Consider the following 18,393-nt stretch of genomic DNA (forward strand, 5'->3'; position numbering starts at 1 on the left):
GAACTGTCTAGAACCTCACTTATCAGTATAAGTGTCTGGACCTTTTTTCCATCTAACTCCCTCCTTAAGAATTTTTATCCAGACCTAATTAGAAGATTACGTCAAAATAGAAATTCTCGTTATAGTTGCTTTTGGTTTTCATAGGCAATATAAAATTCAAAAATGATGATAAAATAAGGAATTTGAGGTTTATATGGCTGTAAGTTTTCACTTATTGTTGCAGTGCCAGTATTAAATAGTTTTTATGTAACAAGTGCTGCTTTTTTATATTACGGATACGCAGGTGGCTGGAATAAAGGTTCTGCATCTCCCAAATCCTCACCTCCACCCGCTAGAGAAGACAGTGTGAGGCAGTTTTGTTGACACGGTTCCCGAGACCAGATAAAAGCCATCATTGCCTGAAACCAAAGCTTTCTTTACTCACTTCCATCTCCAGAGTCAAACCTGAACCTCCTGTATGGTGGTGCTAAGGGCCCCCAAGAGTGTACTCTTCAAGAAGAGAGTGTTCTGGGACAGGAGGTGGACTGGGCCCTGGGTACCCTTTATTCTCCCTTTCCCCACAAGGCTCCCCCTCTGGAAATGAACATTTAGAATAGTAACATTTCTTCTCTTTGTTTGGAGTGAGATGAAAAGTCTGAGGATTGGTGAGGATAAACCATTAGTCCCTGTCGGGTCAGCATAACCCAAAGATGGCATTACTTAAGTACCTTGCCCATTTTTTATACAGTAGGGCACTAGCTGTTTCCTCCTTCATTTAGCATTGCTTACATTCAGACCAGTTGCTATAGTTTCTAAAATGGTGATTAGTGCCCCTAGAGGACACTCCTAATTGATTAGTGGGACGGCAGTGTTTCTCTTTCATTCATTTACCTGTGGCACTGAGGTAGTCTTAAAGTGGCAGATTCCTGTCATCACTTAGCAAAGACAGATGTTTCATCGCTTAGTAAGATGCTGAGTTAGGTATAAGCTGGATTCTCCTTAGACCCTATCAAAAAGAATGTGCTCTATAAAAACACTGGGAACAGTTTGTTCCATGGCGTGGGACCCGGGAATGGTGTTCTGTCAAGGCCCCAGAGTGAGATAATTTTTTCAAGGCTTCCTTCTCATTGAGACACCTAATGAGTGGTCTCACATTCTGTTTTCCACGGGAGTGATAGAAACTGTTTCAGAGATCCAGGCACCACCATTTCTAGGAGTATCCTTGGTAAGAGAAGAAATGCAAAGTTCTAATGCATTGCTATTTTTTTCTTCCCCATTCTCCTGTAGGTATTCAAATCTGATTTTGAACTTATTTTCCTTGATGGTGGATGCAAACATTCCAGATATTGCTCTTGAACCAGATAAAACTGTGAAAAAGGTAATTTGTGTTCATCCTTGGATATTGCAGTCTCCTTTTATGAGTAAAAGGTGTTAGGGTTTTAACAACCCATTTGCCCTTTTGTTCCGGCCCCTAGATTCTCAAGTAACACAAATTAGCAAGGAGACCTTGTGTATAATTTTTCATATTTTAGAATACAGCAGCCTCTCAAGTCCTCTGCGGCCAACCCCGTCCTTTTCTGTGTTCACACCCCCTGCCCCATGAATAAGTCCCTGTGTTTAGAGAGAAGGCTTCCTACCACAGCCCTTACTCTTCACCCTGAAAAGCTTAGCTCTTCCTTCTCATTCCTAATAGGATACCTGATTCCTGGGGCTCCCGGGTTAAGCATGCTAAGGATCATAAACAAATTATTCCAATATTTTATAGGAGAAAATAGCCATTCTTTATCCTTCCCATTCATACCTGTGGTTACAGAGATTTCTTACTCTATCGGAAGAGTAGAGACTGGCTTTTTTACTCAGCCTGCAAAGAGAAGATCAAAGGAAAACAGTTACTCAGAACTGTGTAACCCTGAGTTTTCAGCAAGAGATGGGAGGAAGGGTAATGGATTTGAAGGTTTTTGTCCAAGTTGATTTCTGACTCTTGCTTTGTTGAGACAGAGAAGGCACTTTATTTACTCAAAGATAACATGAGATGACCTTAAGTATTAGTATGATTATCAACATTGAACTTCAAAGAAGGACAGTGCAGTTTTTCCACTTGTCGAACTTTAAAGTGACTGAAGGGCAGTAGCAGTGTCGGAGACGGGATTTCTCTGGAGGGCGAGAACAGTGCCTGGCCCCGAGGGCCCCACCTCTGCCGTGACTGCTCCTGTCCGTTATTAGAAAGAACCCCTTGGGGACTGAACATTGTCTTAGCCCTTTCAGACGGCTACACCAAAATGCCAGAGGCTGGGTGGCTTCCGAACAACAGAAATTCATTTTGGAGGTTCTGGAGCCTGGGAAGTTGATACCGGAGTGGCCTGTGTGATCAAGGGAGGGGCCCTTTGAGGTCGGAGGCCTCTTGTGCCTCCCGTGGTCTGGGGGCTCTTTCATAAGAGCCCCAGTCCCGTTCACAAGAAGCCCACCCTCAGGACCTGGGTGCCTCTGAGAGACTCCCCTCGCCACACATCAGCATGGGCACTCAAACACGGATGACGCTAATCCTTTTTACCTAATTTTGTAAGCTTTTGGCAAACAGTCAGAGGGATTTTAATTTAGGTATTGGGCCATTTAAGAAAACTGTGCTCTTATTAGGGTTTTATTTATTATTTTATTCAGCAATCACAGTTTCAATAACCACCTTTATTCCTTCTTAGGAAGTAGACTACTCACCACCCTAGCTTTTAGCATGGTGTATCTTGTCATTTTATTAATTTATTTTATTGACTAAAGCTCATTTATCAAGAAATAATAATTGGTTGATGAAAACGTACTTAACCATAATTGATGCCTGCCCCAAGATTTCATTTTTTTTCTTTTACATTGCTGTATTTTGGTTCTCTTTAGCTGTTTACTTTAAACCCATTTATCTCTGTCGTGTGTCCACCGTTCCCTGGCTTCACCAGTGTTCGGAAACTGTTTCTGAAAATTCCAACAGTATTTGCCACGCTGGGTCTTCCAACTTCTTCTGCTGACTAAGTTGTATTGTTCTTGTTCTTACTAGATCTTCATCCCATCTCAGTTTCTCTTTTAGAAAATCGTGATTTTATTATGACAGTGCCCTTTTGTTACCAGCCATCTCTGTGGCACTGGTTTTTAACGTACAAAACAAGTTACCTGGTAAAGAAAAAAGCACGTTCATTACTCATTTTTCTTTAGACTAGTACTCCCAAGCTGTTCGTTCTACTAAAGTACATCCTGAAAACAACTACTTCACCATATTTTCCCCAAAAGTGTATTTCAGAAAAATTTTCTTTGTTTTCTTTTGTTTTGTCAAGAATGTGATATAATCACTTACACCATAAAGTGACAGTAAATTCATAATAATATTGGGAAGTTATACTGAAAGGCTAAAATTTGTTTCACGCTGGTTGGCTTTTTGAAGAAGCAGATTTTTATACTTTGGTGAAATAACAGTAGTGAATTATTACTACTTGGGAAAATTTTTTGTTCACCTCATGAAGGGAAGCCAGGTAGAGAAATGGACTAGCATTTTTGAGGTGAAATCTTCAGAAAGGTACAGGTCACTCAAATTATTTGAGTCATCATAACAAAGCGCAAAAATATTTTGCTGTTTCTGTAAGTTATTTTAATACATTAAATTTGTTTAATTTTGGAAACTGATTATTTATACATGGAATCTATATTTTTGTTCATCAGATTTATGTCTTAGAAACTCAGTTGCCCAAGAATGTGAGGTGGGTCACCATCTAAAACCTGTAATTGTAATCACACGTCAGCGAGTCACGGCGGTTGGTTGGTGCTGTCGGAAGCTTGTTCAGACGTTGCAGTTCAGTAAGAATTTAGGCAGAGTTATCCAAGTAGTCTGGTAGAAGTAACACATATTGATAAAAGCAACATTTTATAGTTCTACTATAACTAAAGCATAGTGGACAGACTAATTCTAACAATGAGCAGACTGATTATAATAGTTTTTTTGATATTTTTATAGGAAACATGATTAAGTCATCAAAATACAAATGGTCATATAAGAAACACCCATTAACAAGCACCCTTATTTAACAACTATAATTTCACCTCGCTATATCCATTTCACAATGAATAACAGGAAAAATGTAAAGGGGACTGTTGGTAAATATGATAATTTGAAACTCAGTTCTAAATTTGAAATGTAAGAAGATAAAGCACACTTTAAAAGAACAGTTTTTTACCTTCAGTAAACTTCCACAGTCACATGAACCATATCCAGAACTCCTTATAAATGATGAATTACTTCTTAGGCATAGAAATAGCTCATAATATAGTGTAGTGCCCATATCAGCTTAATTCTGTCTCTTCAACCATGTCTTCTTTCCAAAATGCATGACCGGTAGGTTCAGGATAAGTTCCGTCTGGACCTGTCGGACGAAGAGGCGGTGCACTACATGCAGAGTCTGATCGACGAGAGCGTCCACGCTGTGTTTGCCGCAGTGGTGGAGCAGATTCACAAGTTTGCTCAGGTGGGTTCCCCGAGGGCAGAGGGGCCACCTCCGCTTCTCCACGTGCTGCCCCAGAGTCCTCCGGCCCAGAGCCACGCTTTCTTGTGCCAACTGATATCTCGTCTGGGCTTTTTTGTTTGGTTGGTGGTTGGTTGGTTCGTTGGTTGGTTTGTTTTTTGGTCAAGGCTTTTTCACATCTCAAACCAGCCAGCTGATGTGAGCATGTTCCATGCACAACTAGTCATAAAACATTCCACTTAATTTTCTCAGTGGGAGGTAAAATTGTGTAGTGAATCGTGGTGTCAACATTGGTGTCCCATACTTTTGTGGTCATTATAAACCTTTGCTTAGAATGATTTTGGGTTTAGTAGAGGCCTTGGCAAATGAGACTTCATCACTTGTTAGTTTTCGGTGAACAGTGAAGTTCTGGGAAACAATTTCGGAGCTGAGAAAAGCAATGCATACCACACCCTGAAAAGGTCTGGCTATAGACTTACTGTTAGCAAAATCTTTCATAAAAATGTCGGACTGAGGGAAGACCTTTTCATACTAGCTAATGATGATAAACCTTAGATATAAAACCTGTCTTAATTATAAATTTCACAATGAGGATCATGAAAATGGATAGCAAACAAGAAAAACAAGCCTCTTCCCTCTCCTACACCTTCTCATGCCTCCTTGTGAACCCCTTCCTGACCTCTTAACACAGTTAATAGTGGTTTTCCTAATTTCCCAGCCTCAAAGCCTGTCTGCTTGGACTTCTTCTTCACCCAGCATGCAGTGTCACCAAGCCCATTTGGGTCTTCAGTCATGCCTTTAATTATCCTTTTCTGTCATTTTCTCACTGCTAATATTCTAACCTACAGAAGGCCCCCAGGTTATGATGGCTCGACTAAACACTTCAACTTTATGATGCTGCGAAAGTGATACCCACTCAGTAGAAACCGTACTTGGAATGGTGAATTTTGATCTTTTCCTGGGCTAGCAGATAGTCTAACCATACAGTACTCTAGCCCCAGCTGCTGGTCACCTGCATGGCACCTGGCTTCCCAAAGAGACCAGGAAAGCAGGAACAAAATGCCTCCTGAAGCAAGTCACAAAGTCAGGCCAGGTTCACAGGGAGGAGAACAAGACTCTGCCTCCTGATGGGAGGAGTGGGTGCATGTGCAAAGGAGGGGACTTTGGCGTGTCATCTTTGGAGACTTAGCAGTTACTCATCCAACCTGCTCCAGCCTGGGGTCTTTGCTTTGGAGTTCCATCAATTGAACTGCTGGTCTGGTTTGGAAACTCTGTTGTCAGCTTGCATAAGGTTGCATGATTTGCTTCGCTAGCTAGATCTAAGACTAGAAGCACCATTCTTGCTTCATTCTGTATTAAAAATAAAGGAGAGGAGGAGCTTGATAAAAAAAAAAGGGACCATACAGTTATTTGGAGAGGTAGTAATAAAGGGGCCTTGGCTTGCCAGTATCTCTGGACCTCAGTGTCCACATTTGTAAAGTGATTGATAGCAAGGTAAAATTTAACCTGATGTCAGACATGCACAAAAGGTCATTGCCTTCCATATATAAAGCTAATATTGACCACCACAGACTGAATAAAGGAAATCCCTTCCCCAATAGTTAAATTATGAAGTTGTTCAGAAATGAGAGTTATGCCTTGTACCTTTTCATATTCACAGAGAAGATGTGAATATGAATTATGAATTAGTAATAGAGATTGTCATACTCTTACATTAGACATGGGAAAGGTCATTTTATAACCATTAACTAATAGATGATTATATTTCTTGGGAGGAAGCATTAAGTCCATTTGCTAGAGTACAGTTACTAAAATAGATAAGATAGAGAAATTTTTAATGACTTTAGCCTCATTTTTACAAATTCCTGTGGACTAGGATATATTCTTGAAAACAGAGTAATGGACAAAAACAAGACAATGATAACGAGCATACAAGTTCAGAGCAGACACCTCTCTGATTCCAGCTACTTAAGGACCATCATTGTTCTAGACCGTAACTGGAGTTTTAATGCAACGTGGATATTTGTGCACATACACTTTTTCAGATAGCTCAGCTCTCCATTTTGTAACATCTGAGACGATAGCCTCTATTTATTTGAACTTTCTACTTCATATCCTGCTTCCCCACTCTTCAATGTCATATAATTCTCACTATAACCATCGAAGTGAGTTTTAGCATTATCTTCTTTTATAAATGAGAAGACTAAACCACAAATAAAATTGTTTTGCCCTGGCTGGTGTGGCTCAGTGGATTGAGCACAGGCCTGCGAACCAAAAAGTCACCTGCACACGCCTGGGTTGCAGTCCAGGTCCCCAGTTAAGGGCATGGAAGAGGCAACCAATCATTTCTCTCACTTTCTCCTTCCTTTCCCCTCTCTTGCAAAATAAAGTAATAAAATATTTTTTAAAATGTTGCCTAGTATAACAAATACAGATATTGTTTACCAGAATCTCCTTTATCCTAAGAAATGAACTTGAAAATGCTCATGTTATTTTTTAGCTTTTCTTAAAGTTATTACCTGTGCCCATAATACTGTGCCACTGAAACACTGTCAAAATAAGAGTAACCTACGGATGGTAAATTTCATCCAAGCTTGATTAGATTTTGAAGGGTACAAAGAGATACTAAATAACATCTTAGCTTCACCTAAGTCTGACCAAAGTATGAAATTAGAGAAATACCTGGTTTTTAACTAATCTCCGAAGTTTATTTTCTTTTTGAAACTCATATTCCTATATATATTTTCTGAGTATTGATACTAATTAAATCACATGCACACTCAAATCTGATGACCAACATCTTTTTCACTCATAGCATTTATTTTAAGGATGCATGTTGCCCGTTGATTTTTGCTAATTTTGGTGTCTTCCTGTTAATGACTATGGATTATAGAACTCAGTTTTTTAAAAAATGGAGGTGGCCCTGGCTGGCGCAGGTCGGTGGATTGAGCACGGGCCTGCGAACCAGACGATCGTGGTTCGATTCCCAGTCAGGGCACATGCCTGGGTTGCAGGCCAGTTCCCAGCAGGGGATGCAGGAGAAGCAACCATACGTTGATGTTTCTCTTCCTCTCTCCTTCCCCTCTAAAGATAAATAAATAAAATATAAAAAAAATAAAAAATAAAAAATGGAGGTGGACTGATACAGGTGTTAACAAAAGTCATAGTTGTTTCGGTGTAAACGAACCAATATTCTAAAACACAACTTAAAAACTGCCAGATCCAACTATTACTTGACACACTGAAGTTTATTTTACTTCCTTCCACCATGCCATTCCCTGGAAAGGGTAGAGATCAAACACTGCAATATTTGCTACCTAGCAACACCCTATTAGTAGAACAAATTTTCCGTTGAAAAACACTTTTATTTGGGTCACTGTGTCTGAAATGACATCATCAGAAGTCTTCTCCCTGCTGAAATGGTCTTTAATGGGCTTTCTAGCCTTTCCGGTGCAGAAAGGTAGAGATCACACAGTTTGGGTCACTAATAGCTCTAAAACCGGGGCTCTCACACTGCAGCCCGTTTCTTCTTCCCTGTTTCTGCTTTTGCCTGCCTGTCTCTCCTCCCTGATTGATGGCAGAAGTCTGGAGAATGGGGTTATGGTTCCCATCCATCATAGTCCACATTAAATCTAATTAACTAAGTGAATCTTGGTAGACTAACCAGGGTTACAGATGTGTTTTTCCAGACTTGAGCATAAAAATATAAGAACAGATTAGGTTCAGGAAGTTTACTTAAGATGCTAAGAAGTCATCACTGCTGTCCCTTTGGCAAGAATACTTGCTTAGCCCTGCGGTATTCAAGAAGGAAAAGCACAGGGGGCACCTGAGTGTGTAGTCACATCTTATGTTTTCGTAACTGAAGAGGATTTATATATACTTGGGGGTATTTAAAATAAACAATGAAAGAGGGAAAGGGGTGTGGCTACTTTGCCTGACATTCCCTCTGAAGAGCGTGTGTCCTCTACTGAAGGTGTGAGGAGCTCTGCCTCTGAAGGCAGTCAGACCCCTGGGGGCTCCCGTGACAGGACACCTCCCCATGCTCAGTGCGACTCCAGTGTCACTGGTTCTCGTTTTTATACACAGTGGCCTCTAAGGGCAAGTCATCTGCCCCATCTCCTACTCAAAGAAGCGGGGTTTTTGTTTGTTTGGTCTTTGCCATCAGTACTATGCTAGGAGGAAAAGCTCCTGTTTTCCACTTTTTGAGGACTGACTGTCTCTAGTGTTTTGCCTTCTGAAGAGCTTTTAGTTTTGTTTATTTATATTCCTGTGTTACATGCACCCAATGTAGGATGTTTGAAAGGCATAGATGCAAAAGATGCCATCATTTCTGAGTTTCACCATATAGCCCTTATTTTACCATCAGGAATAAAGAACAGCCGTGTAAAATATTTCATTGAACAAAACAAAATGCATTGGATTCTACGGAAGAAATTCTTCTGCTCTAAAACCAAATGCTTTTTAATTTAGTACACAATTTTCTAAAGAGCCCAGTGATTCCCAGACCAGTGGCTTAAATAAATAACATAAAACAGCCTATCATATAAAACTGTTTGTATCATTTTCTCTTGATCTGTTTCTAATGTATTCCAATTACCCTGGGAGGAATAAGAACAGCAGCAGCAAAGAAGCAGTAGTATTCGTAATAATAACAGCATCTTCAACACTTAAATGTGCCAGGAATTACATAAAATGTGTTTTCTGTATCACCTCCTTGAGTCCTCACACCTGTGAAGTAGATGCACCACCAGGCCCGTTTTACAGGCGAGAAAACTGAGGCTTAGACATGATTAGATAACTTGGGCAAGTTCTCAAGATCAACTGGTGACAAAAGCCAGATTCAAACTCAAACCCTGGATTGTAGAAATAGACGGTAGCTTATAAATGTTTAATTCTACATCTAAGATTTGTTAGATATGAATAAATTTTATTGTGAATAGCTTGTTTTTAAAAGTATCCTTGTAAATTTTAAGTGCAATCCTTTAATCCTTAGTTTTTAAACCAGCCGTGCAAAGAGCCAATAGAGCCTGCTGTAAAAGGAAGCACTGGAAACAGTTAACCTGAGACGAACGTGGTAAATAGGGGCAGACATGTTGTTTTGCAGGCTGACCCAGCCCGTCTTGAGTTTCGCTGACCCGCGTGAGCTCTCCTGTTGCACTGTGGCCGGCGCCATGTGCGGCCGATGTGTTGAGGTCTTAAATCAGTTAGACATTGTGACAGCAACAGTCAGCAGAATGCCCCATAATTTTTCAGCTAAAATGTCCTGCAGTTTATTTTTCTTCTACATAAGTTTAATTTCCTTAACTTCGCTAAAGAAAGTTTGCAAGCACTTACCTGTAATCCATGGTAAGATTTGCCCGTTTGCTTTGATGACTACTTTTAATAAGGTTAGTTGCTCTGCTGCTGTTTTCCTGGCCCCCTGTCACATCAGACCCTCTTGTATAAATAAATCCTTCAGATGCACAGGGCGTTGAACAAGTAGGACTGAGTCTGCTGCATAGTGTCCCTAGTGTTTTTTCTTTTTTGCACAGACATGCACTTCGAAGTGTCTAGGAACTTTATTAGAGTCATCTGCTCAGTAGCAGCAGCGTTTCTCTCACACAGGCGTACACATACTTCTGTGGGTTTTCATTGTTTCCAGGGCTTTTAGACTTTCTGACATGACAGTGACAGTTCTCCACAATTTGACTTAAACCTGAAATTTTAACTTTTATCTTCTCCCACCAGCAATCAGAAAGAACCTTCTTTGTAGCTCTGATGACCTGTCCACGTGACAGCTCCCCATACCCAGCAGTATCCCTGCCCTGGGACCACCCCCCCACCAAGCAGCATCTGTGCTCTTTGCCTGGGATGAGTCCCCACCCATTTGCCCATGCGCGTGTGTGTGTGTGTGTGTTGTGACTCTCTCCGTATGTACACATTTTGTGTTCGGGAACTCGGAGTCTCTCACAGAAGCTGATTCCTGTCACAGAATAGGCAGCAGTTAAGTGTAAGCGGTTTCTCTCATACTGCCTTTAAGAAAACACTTAAACAACTTATATGTTACATTTCTTCTACTAGCATTAAAAATAAATCTTACCATACTCTTTAATTTGCATCAAGTTAAAGTCAGCATCTTTCACATTTTTACACATACACACATGTGCGCACACAAACACATTTGTCAGTGAGGGGTTTTTCTTTAGAGTAATAATGAGGTGAAGTTCATAGGCACAAAGGTTTGTTACACAGAAACAACATCCTTAATTCCTCTGAGATAGGGCCAGCATATGTGGCATTGAACAAGAAGGCACAAAGGCGTGGGTGACCCAGGGTCTCTTCACAGAGTGCTCAGAGTTGTCCCTGCTGAATGGGTGGGTGACTGGTAGCATCTCTCTGTGCTACAGATGACTCTTAACTGTCGCTGGTTGTTTCTGCACTGAATAGCACTCAAAAGTAATAGGTAGTAGTCTTCTATCAGTTTCACTGAATGCGAACTTTGAGAAATGCTAGTAATGAAGGGGTGAAGTGTCATACTTCTATGTAAACTTCCTCAGAGATAAGAGTGAGGGCACCTACCCCAGTGTTCATAGCAACACAATTTACAATAGGCAAGTGTTGGAAGCAACCTAGGTGCCCATCGGTAAATGAGTGGATCAAAAAACTATGGTACATTTACACGATGGAATTCTATGCCGCAGAAAGAAAGAAGGAGCTCCTACCTTTTGCAACAGCATGGATAGAATTGGAAAGCATTATGCTGAGTGAAATAAGCCAGGCGGTGAAAGACAAATACCACATGGTCTCACCTTTAACAGGAACCTAAACAACTAAACAAACAAACAAGCAAAATATAACCAAAGACACTGAAACAGAGAACAGGATGGCAGTGACCAAAGGGGAGAGGGGAGGGAATTTCAGGGGAAAAGGGGAAGGATTTACAGAAACAAGTATGAAGGACACATGGTCAAAAACTAGGGAGGGTGGAATTGGGAGGCAGGGGGGTGGGGGTGGGTGGGCTGGGATGGGAGTAAAAGCCAGAAAACTGTACATGAACAACAATTAAAATTTAAAAAAATAGGGTGCCTAGCACAAAATAGGTGCTATAAATGTGGATTTATTTTCTTTCTACTTGATATTTGAGTATTGAGAACTGTTAATGTGTTAGCACCTAAATAACTCTTGACCGGGTCTGTCCTATTCTATCAGGACTGCTTCTTTTGATTTTCTTCCAGACCTTTTCTGTAGTGAAGTGGTTGTGGAGAAGTAACTGTGTGTGGAATGAACGACAGGTTTTCACGGCCTCTCTAAAATTGTTGCACCAAGAACTCAGCACACTTCTCAAAACATTACCTATCACCACAGAATTCAGTGGGAAGTTAGCTGTGTCATGATGATAGGGTCATGCAAACATTCCTTCTCTAAAACACGTCTTCATAAAACTGTTTTTCAAGCCAAGTCTCAGGAATCTTGTACATTGTGGTTAATTGGAATCCTCTTCATAGCACTCAGTAAATTAATTTTTTCACTTTTTTTTTAGTAGAAGATTGTTTTCAAAAGGACTGGCTTTAGCTAAGGGCTTTATTTTTCCTATAAAAGAAACGCGTGATCATCTCTAAGCATTTTATAAAACTATAGACTATTGTTTATCTTTTTTTGTGAGTGATGAAGCTAATTATTTTTTTGTTTGTTTATTTGCTGTTAATTTTTGTAGTACTGGAGAAAATGAAACTGGGTTTTGACCCATCAAGATGTCTGGCTGTGAAGAAAACTACCTTGGAAGCAACCTGTGTCTAATGAAGATTTCAGAATAACAAGCAAGAAAGAACGTTTAATCTTCAAGACACCATATATCCTAAATGTCATGTGGTGTCTGAATTCCTTGGACGCCATTGTGTAAATGTGGTCTTGAAGGGGTTTGTTTTGAAATACTGTATATATTTATTTTCACATGTACACATTGTTAAGATATTCATTTTGTCTAATAAATACTGGTTTGATTTGTTTGTTTGTTTTATTTTGGGTTGGTTTTTTTTTTAACTATAGTACATAATTCTCCTAGGTTGTAAATACATAAAACTGGGTATAAAAATATAGCCATATCTGGATAACTGGCCAAAAGGTAGCATAGTGGCACCTTTTAGTATTGAGTATGATATTTTTACATATATGTATAAGCATAAATTGTCTTCCTACAATGGAATTTTTTATGTAACCTTAGCCTTTAAACGCCCTTTGAAATAGCTCCCCATGACCTGTTAATGTAATGTATCCTCTCTGATTTAACCAAATGATTTTTTTGTTTTTTGAGACTAGGACTCCCTTGGATCTGTCTAGCTTTCTTGCCTCACACACCTGGGACAAAGGAATGCACACGAATGAAAAGAGCAACTCAGGAGTAATCTTTGCAGATTAATATGCTGCATGGTCACGTGACTGCTTTGGAAGGAAGAGAATATCTCATTCTCTTGGTGCTGAAAAATACGAAATATTAAATGACAGAAAATATTAAGAAGGTTAACTTAAAACCCCCTTTGAGGGAATACCATTACTTATAATGTTTACTTGCCACCAAATTCTCATCTGTGAGTTTGCCTCTTCAATGGGGTTACCAGCTGGAAGGGAAGCATACGATTAGGAGACATCCTAAAAGCATATGGTATGTGATTTCTAGAAAACACCTGCAGGTTAGAAGAATTGTAAAGATGAGCAAACCTTTGCAAATCTTCATTAGCAAGTTTATGCCCAAAGCAATTGGCAAACTCCATCCTCTATCTTACCTTTTCCTTGCTTCACAATTTACACCATTTTTTTGTCCAGAAGCTTTTTAATCCGTCTATTTTCATTGCTTTAGTTCTGTTTCTGTTGGTACCAACAAAAAGTCTTGGAGCAACCCTGTTGAAAGTGACTTCTCCAACCTTCTGAATTCTTGTAATTCTTAGTTACAGCTTTTGAATGGGCATTTAGTAAAATGGGTCATTTTTGTCATACTTGCGTCTCCTATAGAGATTGGCGAACTTTTTCTGTATAGGATCAAAATGGTAAATATTTTTAGCTTTGAAAGGCATTGATCTTGGTCACGACGATTCAACTCTTTTGTTATGGTGAAAAAGCAGCCACAGAGACATGGAAACAGATGGCAAGGCTGGACTCGACCCAACAGTCTTAACTTTCTGACCCCCGTTGGTATTATTCTAAGGCAAAACTATGTTATGTAACTCATCGTTATAAACTCCACATAACACTTTGCATGAATAGCAACATGTTTATAGTAGAGCTTTATAAGAAATTTTAATTTTTTTTATTCATTTATCTTTAAAGGGGAAGGGAAGGAGAGAGGGAGAGAAATATCAATGTATCGTTCGTTGCCTCTCATGCGTCCCCTGCTGGGACCTGGCCTGCAACCCAGGCATGTGGCCTGACTAGGAATTGAACTGGCAGCCCTTTGGTTTGCAGGCCTATGTTCAATCCACTGAGCTACCCCAGCCAGGGCAAGACTTAGTATTTTTTTAAATATTTTATTTATTTATTTTCAGAGAGAGGGGAAGGGAACGAGAGAGGGAGAGATATCAATGTGTGGTTGCCTCTCATGTGTCCCCCACTGGGAACTGGCCTACAACCTAGGCATGTGCCCTGACTGAGAATTGAACTTCGATCCTTTGCTTCACAGGCCCGCACTCAATCCACTGAGCTATACCAGCCAGGGCAAGACTTAGTATTTTTTAATAGATAAATCTCAAAAATGACATGGACTTTCTATAGTTAAATAGAAAACATACTTTGGTTTTCTAATATGAATAATTTGATATATTAATACTTTACCATAAAGAATGCATACCACCCAGATAGGATCCTAGAACTAAAAAGAGAGATTAGCTAAAAACTAAAGAAACCTAAATAAAGTAAAGAGTTTATATAAAAGTACAAGGCAGTTACTTTATAGAAAATGCCATAGTTTGGCGAGTTTTCTTTCAGGATCACTCATTTTTGCTAAGAATACCAAAGAAGTAATGCTGTGTTCTCAAGCCATCTTATGAGAGGGCACATGCTGTCAATTTATTCTGTTTCTGGTGGTGGCACCTTTTATTACTTGGTTCAAATCATTTTCCCCAACTGTTTCCAGCCTAAAGTTAGTTCATTTGTATTTGAGGCTCGTAAACCAATGAGCAATTCATGTGTTTTATGAAGAAATATTTTGAAACTATGTAAATATCCTGTTCTTTTTTTTTCTTTACCACACTTTTACCCACCAATTTTAGCATAGATTGATGATTCTTGCCTGAATCAAGTATTACTATGGTGAAAGCCAAATGGCAATTTAAAAAAATACAGTATTCTTTCTATACTTGTTAGTGTTCTGATATAAGGCAGAGCTCTCCTTTCACCATTACTTATTCATTTTTATTAGTATGGATGCTGCGGATAATGTTATAAATGCATTCCGGTTGTCACCTCCTTTGACGGTAAAATTGCCCAGAAGTGGCATGCATTCAGTCTGACACTGAGTGCACGCCAATTCAGTCTCCTGACACCCCCGGGCTCTTCTCCCTGGCCCTGGAGTCGGCCTTCTCCAAAGAGTCCTGGTGGGTTTTTTTCCCCCCTGGTTCGATTTTACAAGATAACTCCCCAAATAAAGTGTCTGATTTTTCTGAAAAGTAGAAGTTAATACAGCATCCTGATGTTGCAATTGTAAACATGGGGTTGGGGGGTATGGGTAGAAATCAGCTCAAAGTAGGTATAGGAAACCCATATGTGAATGAACATAGAATTCGTCTATTTCTTAAATTCCCAATTTTAGATCATCACCACCGCCATCTGCCCTAAGATCATCGGGACTAATTTTATCGAGCCCTTTATCTCATTTTCTGTGAGTCACCACAAAACCCAGACCTCTGAGTCATCCCCTTCCTTCCCAAGCCTCTGCACAGCCCCGGTCTCCCAACCTTGTCACCCTGGCGGCATCATCAACAGAATCTGTGCGTATCAAAAGTTTACCTTCTGTGCTGGAAAACTAGATATCACACACATTTTTTTTTACCTGTTTTCTTTTTAAAAGAAAAACCAAGCAACATAGTTTCAGGAATTCAGTAGAGTCAACTTAAAAAAAAAATCTCAAAACATAATACCCAGTGTCTGTATATAATCTTCAGCCCCATTTGCTACAAAGCACTAAGTAAACACAATTATGTTCATAATTATGACCTTTGCAAGACTACAATCATTGCAACCAAAGATGCTTAGTTAACTTGCCTAATATTGAAAGTTTTTTACAATATTTAGCTCAGTAAATTTTAAAATAAGTAAAAATAGTTAATTCTCAGTTAAGAGCTTCAGTTAGAAACTTCACCAACTTTAGTTAATTTTAGTCTCAGTAAACTGGCTTTTTGATCAAACATTCTCTTTTGAATCTAATAAAGCGGTCTGAGTTTGCCATTTAAAAAAAAAAAAGTTGAACGTAAACTTAGCATACAAAACTGCAATTGTCACTATTAGATGTCTACCGGAGAGAAATGTAAACACGTCCACATAAAAACTTGTACACATGCCCTGGCTACGAGCTCAGTTGTTTCGAGCATCGTCTGGATATACCACGGTTGTGGGTTCACTCCCTGGTTAGGGCACATATAAGGATCAACCAACGAGTATCCCTAAGAGAATGCATTTCTCTCAATTCAATAAATAAAAATTTTTAAAAAACACCTTGTACACAAATGTTCCTACCATGATTCATAAAAACCCCCGAAGTAGAACAATCCAAACATCCATCAGCTGGTAAATGGCTAAATAAAATAGGACACATTCATACAGTGGGATCTAGTCAGCAATTAAAGAAGAAAACGACTTACACTGCAACAATATGGATAAACCTGAACAATATTAATGCTAAGTAAAAACCAGACACAATCGGCTACCTATTCCAAGCTTCCATTTCCAGAAAAGGAAAATCTTCAAAGGCAGGAAGCCCATTAGAGGTTGCCAGGGGCTGGGGGTGAAAACAGCCATTGATGGAAAAGGGACACCACTGTCCAGCAAGGAATTACCGGCTTTCTGTCTTACTGGAGGCAGGCAGCTGGAGCTGGAGACTCGGGAAGACCCCGTGGCCCGGTCCCCACTGCCAGTGAGGCAGCCGGAAGAGGCGGTTCCAGGATGACTCCCACCTGGGCAGGGATTCCACCTGGTCTCCACCGGCCTTAGCTTGGGTTGGTCAGGAGTCTCCACCTTCCCCCGCGCTGTATGTGCTTGCCCGGTTGTGGGCCTCAGAGCTCTGGCAGAGGCCACCTCCTCCTGCACTGAGTTCCCGCCCCATGGGGAGGCCGACACTGTGCGTTCCGCAGGCTGACCACCTCCTGGGCCAGGCCTGGGGCGAGGAGGGAGAGAAGTGGAGCCGCATGGCCCCTGCACGTGGGTGCAGCGAGCCCCTTACCGGCGTGCCTGCTTCAACCCCTTTGGCCAAGGAGACTTAGGTCCTGAAAGACGGTAGGATGTTTTATTTAAGTCAGTACATTTTTGGAGACATGGACACTTCAGTTCAGAAAAGTCTCTTCTCTGAAAAATAGAGCAGGAAGCAGAAGTCAAACAAAAGACAAAGCCCAGGATACAAGCAGACAGCTACGAACTTTTGAGCAGTTTTCTTGAGGACTTTCTCCCCTGGCGTGGAGTGAGGGAGTACCACTTCCTTCACCTTAAGGAAAGGAACATCTCCTGGAACATCGGGCTCCCCTCCAAAGGTAACCCCCCCTTTCTGTCCATTTATATACAGCAGGTGGGGGGGGCGGTGGATTGGCAGTGCTAAATGCCAGTTCTGATAAACTGATGCTTAAGTTTGCATAGAGAAAGCCAAACTGGTGTTCTAGGACTGGTTGCTTTTTCTTGGTTCGGATGAGGAATTGGCCTCCCATCCCAAATGTTCTGGGAGTTTCCAGGGGTTCTCTGCTGTGTTCTAGGGTCGCTGCCACAGCAGTCACCGTCCACTGCCCGGTGGGGGTTCCAGCTTGTCTTTCGTTAGGGAAAAGCCACACACACATGCTGCCCCAGCCGAATGAGCCCCGGATATCTGGTGGACATGGGTATGGGCACCTAACTCAAATTTCCTTACAAGCGTCTCTCAGAATCCAAAATCTGCTCAGAGCTCATTCTCGAATGTTACTCCACATCCCTGTGAGAACGTTCATGTGCTGGTACCACAACCAAGTGACGCCCTTCTGTCGTAGCCACACGTGGTGCTGGCAGTTGTACCAGAGTCTCAGTGTGAAGTCACTCAGACATTAGTGTCATCCTATTTAGTGTGTCACAGAATGAGGGTCCCAGAGAATGCAATTAATAGCATGGAAAGCAAGGTGATGACTGCGTGGGTGAGGGGAGGTAGAATAGGGTATAGGGGATATAAATTTAAAAAAGAAAATAGCATCGTGGCAAGATATTTTTTCATTCTGCTCCTCCTACCTCGCCAGCTACTCTTCCTCTCTCCTTTGTAGACTTCTTCTCCTCTGATCAACGTCTAAATGTCCAACCACTGCAGTGCTTGGGGTTGGGGTGCTTTGTTCTTTCTACCCGCCCTCTCACAGGCGGTCTCCACCAACCCTGTGGGGTTAAATGCCACCTATGTGCTGATGGCCAGGGCCAGGTTCATGGGTGTGCTACTTGTGTGGTTAGTTGCACAAGACTCAATGTGCAGCAGAACTTAATGCTCTGCTGTTGCTGTGTTAAAAGCCTTCATAATTTCATCATTGAGTTGGTGTTTCTGTAAGTGAAGTCTGATGGGGCAGTGGAGCATGTACCAGAGGCAAGAAGATACCCTCCATACATCCTTGCTACTCTGTTAACATCAACAGTGCCCCGTGAGCACAGAATTCTGGTGGGGCCACAGTCAGTGATGCTCAGTCAGTGAGACGCAAAGAGTACAAGATAATGGTGTTACATCTGTGACGGAAAGTGGGGA

The 18,393-nt window shown here is 40.9% G+C and overlaps 1 protein-coding gene across 1 annotated transcript in view; it reads left to right on the forward strand.

Moving 5' to 3' along the window:
• Nucleotides 1-12,458, forward strand: part of PIK3C3 (phosphatidylinositol 3-kinase catalytic subunit type 3) — a 113,578-nt gene extending 101,120 nt beyond the window's left edge. The window contains exons 23-25 of the mRNA XM_037033600.1: nt 1,267-1,357; nt 4,353-4,478; nt 12,169-12,458. Of these exons, the coding sequence (XP_036889495.1) occupies nt 1,267-1,357; nt 4,353-4,478; nt 12,169-12,183 (232 nt within the window). The 3' untranslated portion in view covers nt 12,184-12,458. The remainder of the gene's footprint in view (nt 1-1,266; nt 1,358-4,352; nt 4,479-12,168) is intronic.
• The last annotated feature ends 5,935 nt before the right edge of the window (nt 12,459-18,393 follow it).

The sequence above is a fragment of the Sturnira hondurensis genome, unplaced genomic scaffold (assembly GCF_014824575.4).
Source record: "Sturnira hondurensis isolate 20B ecotype Veracruz unplaced genomic scaffold, ASM1482457v3 Scaffold0001872, whole genome shotgun sequence".
Lineage (NCBI taxonomy): Eukaryota > Metazoa > Chordata > Mammalia > Chiroptera > Phyllostomidae > Sturnira > Sturnira hondurensis.